Raw genomic sequence first — 1,816 nt, 5'->3', positions numbered from 1 at the left:
GGTAAGCGATCAATAAACTACAGGTACAAGATTCCTATGCCGATATCACCCAGCTAGGTGAGGCGGTTTGAGTTTTGATTCGCTATACTGCCTCCATCAAAGCAGCACTAGGACGGTGAACGTGACAGGAGTTGCGATGTTTTGTGTCTAAGCCGCTCCGTTGGGAGTGGCTTTTTACTGGGTGCTAAGTTTGAGGGCGTTCCACGGTAGTAATTCCTCAACATCTTCTACTGTTTCACAGCTGGGCAGCTTTGTGAACAGTAACTTTAAATACGCGTAGGGCTCCAGCCCATTCGCTTTAGCGGTCTCGATGATGCTATAAAGCATCGCGCTCGCCTTTGCACCCTCCTGGCTGTTGCTGAACATCCAATTTTTTCTGCCGATCGCGAACGGGCGTATGGCGTTTTCGACGGGGTTGTTGTCGATATTCAATCGGCCATCTTTGGTATAGGCCGCCAACTTCGCCCAGTTTTTATGCAGGTAGGCCATTGCTGCCCCTGCTTTACTCTTGGGCGGCGTATGGATAAGTGATTTATCCAGCCACTTCCTTAGCTTGGCTAATTGGGGAACGCTTTTCTCTTGTCGAACTAGCATCCGCTGGTTAGGATTCTCATCTTTTATCACTGATTCGATTTGATACAGTCCTTTGATTAACGAGACTGCCATATCGGCTTTGCTCACCTTACCCTTCGCGCTCGGCGCGACTTTCTGGGCCTCAATGAACTTGCGCCGTGCGTGCGCCATACACCCAAGGTGGGTTATGCCTTCGCGTAGCCCGGTTTTGTGATAGCCCACGTAATCATCGGTTTGCAGATAGCCCTGATAGTCACCCAATAGCTCATCCACCACGCTGGCCGACCGGCTCGCGCGATAATCGAATAACACGACGGTTTGACGTGGGTCGCCCAGATTCGGATCACCGGTGCGCCGGACCCACATGTAGCTTAGGCTTCGCGCTAATTTATCAGGTTCTTTTAAAACCTGTACTCGCGTCTCGTCCATGTGCACATAACCACTGTCAAGCAAGTGATCGTTGAGTAAGTTATACAACGGTTGGAGCAATTGGGCGCCCTTGATCATCCAATTTGCTTGAGTATTGCGCGGCAGATGGATGTTCAAGCGCTTAAAGATCGCCTCCATCCGATACAACGGCAACCCGTCTTGATATTTGGCGGTGGCGATGTGCGCAAGTAACCCAGCACTGGCATTACTCTTGGGAATTGGCTGTGGCGGTAACGCCGCGATCGTGATACCCGACTCGCAGTCCTTACACGCATATTTCAGGCGCGCATGTACCAACACCTGTATCACTGCTGGAATAATATCAAGTTGCTCGCTGGTTTCTTCGCCGATGCAGCTCTTTTGGCAGCCGCAAGCACATACTTTGTCAGAGTCCACTACGTCATGCTCAACACGCACCCGGGGTAAATTTTGTGGCAGTGGTTTGCGGCCTGATTTGGCTTTCTTAGTGGCGGGCGCTTGACCGGGCTCGACCGCTTGCGCGACGTCTGGCGCAGACAAACTTACTTCAACTTCCGCTTCATCAAACAGTTCAACTTGCTGCGTATTCTTCTCGCTGCTGTGACCAAACTGGCGGTGCTTGAACAGGATGATTTGTTCTTCTAGGAATTGAATCCGTGCTTGCTTCTCACTGAGTGCTTTCTGATAGACTGCCTGCCCCTGCTGATGTTCTAATAGCTGGCTACCCTGCGCTAAAACGAGCTGTTTCAGTGCAGTAATATCGTTCGGTAAATCGTTGCTAGAGCGGGTTTTCATTGGATTGGATTATACCAAGCCCCTCACGTTATTGAGGTAT

The 1,816-nt window shown here is 50.7% G+C and overlaps 1 protein-coding gene across 1 annotated transcript; it reads right to left on the bottom strand.

Moving 5' to 3' along the window:
• Positions 1–174: 174 nt before the first annotated feature.
• LOC106820366 (uncharacterized protein y4jD-like) lies at positions 175–1,776 on the bottom strand. The gene has a single exon (XM_014824891.1). The coding sequence runs from the start codon at positions 1,774–1,776 to the stop codon at positions 175–177; it is 1,602 nt and encodes a 533-aa protein (XP_014680377.1).
• Between the last annotated feature and the right edge of the window lie 40 nt (positions 1,777–1,816).

This window comes from Priapulus caudatus, unplaced genomic scaffold, assembly GCF_000485595.1.
Source record: "Priapulus caudatus unplaced genomic scaffold, Priapulus_caudatus-5.0.1 Scaffold12232, whole genome shotgun sequence".
NCBI lineage: Eukaryota > Metazoa > Priapulida > Priapulimorpha > Priapulimorphida > Priapulidae > Priapulus > Priapulus caudatus.
The sequence above is the reverse complement of the archived record's forward strand: the minus strand, read 5'-3'. Positions and strand labels throughout refer to the sequence as shown.

Excerpts from the sequence above, each read along its gene's own strand:
- LOC106820366 (XM_014824891.1), bottom strand. The coding sequence starts at position 1,776 with ATGAAAACCCGCTCTAGCAACGATTTACCGAACGATATTACTGCACTG.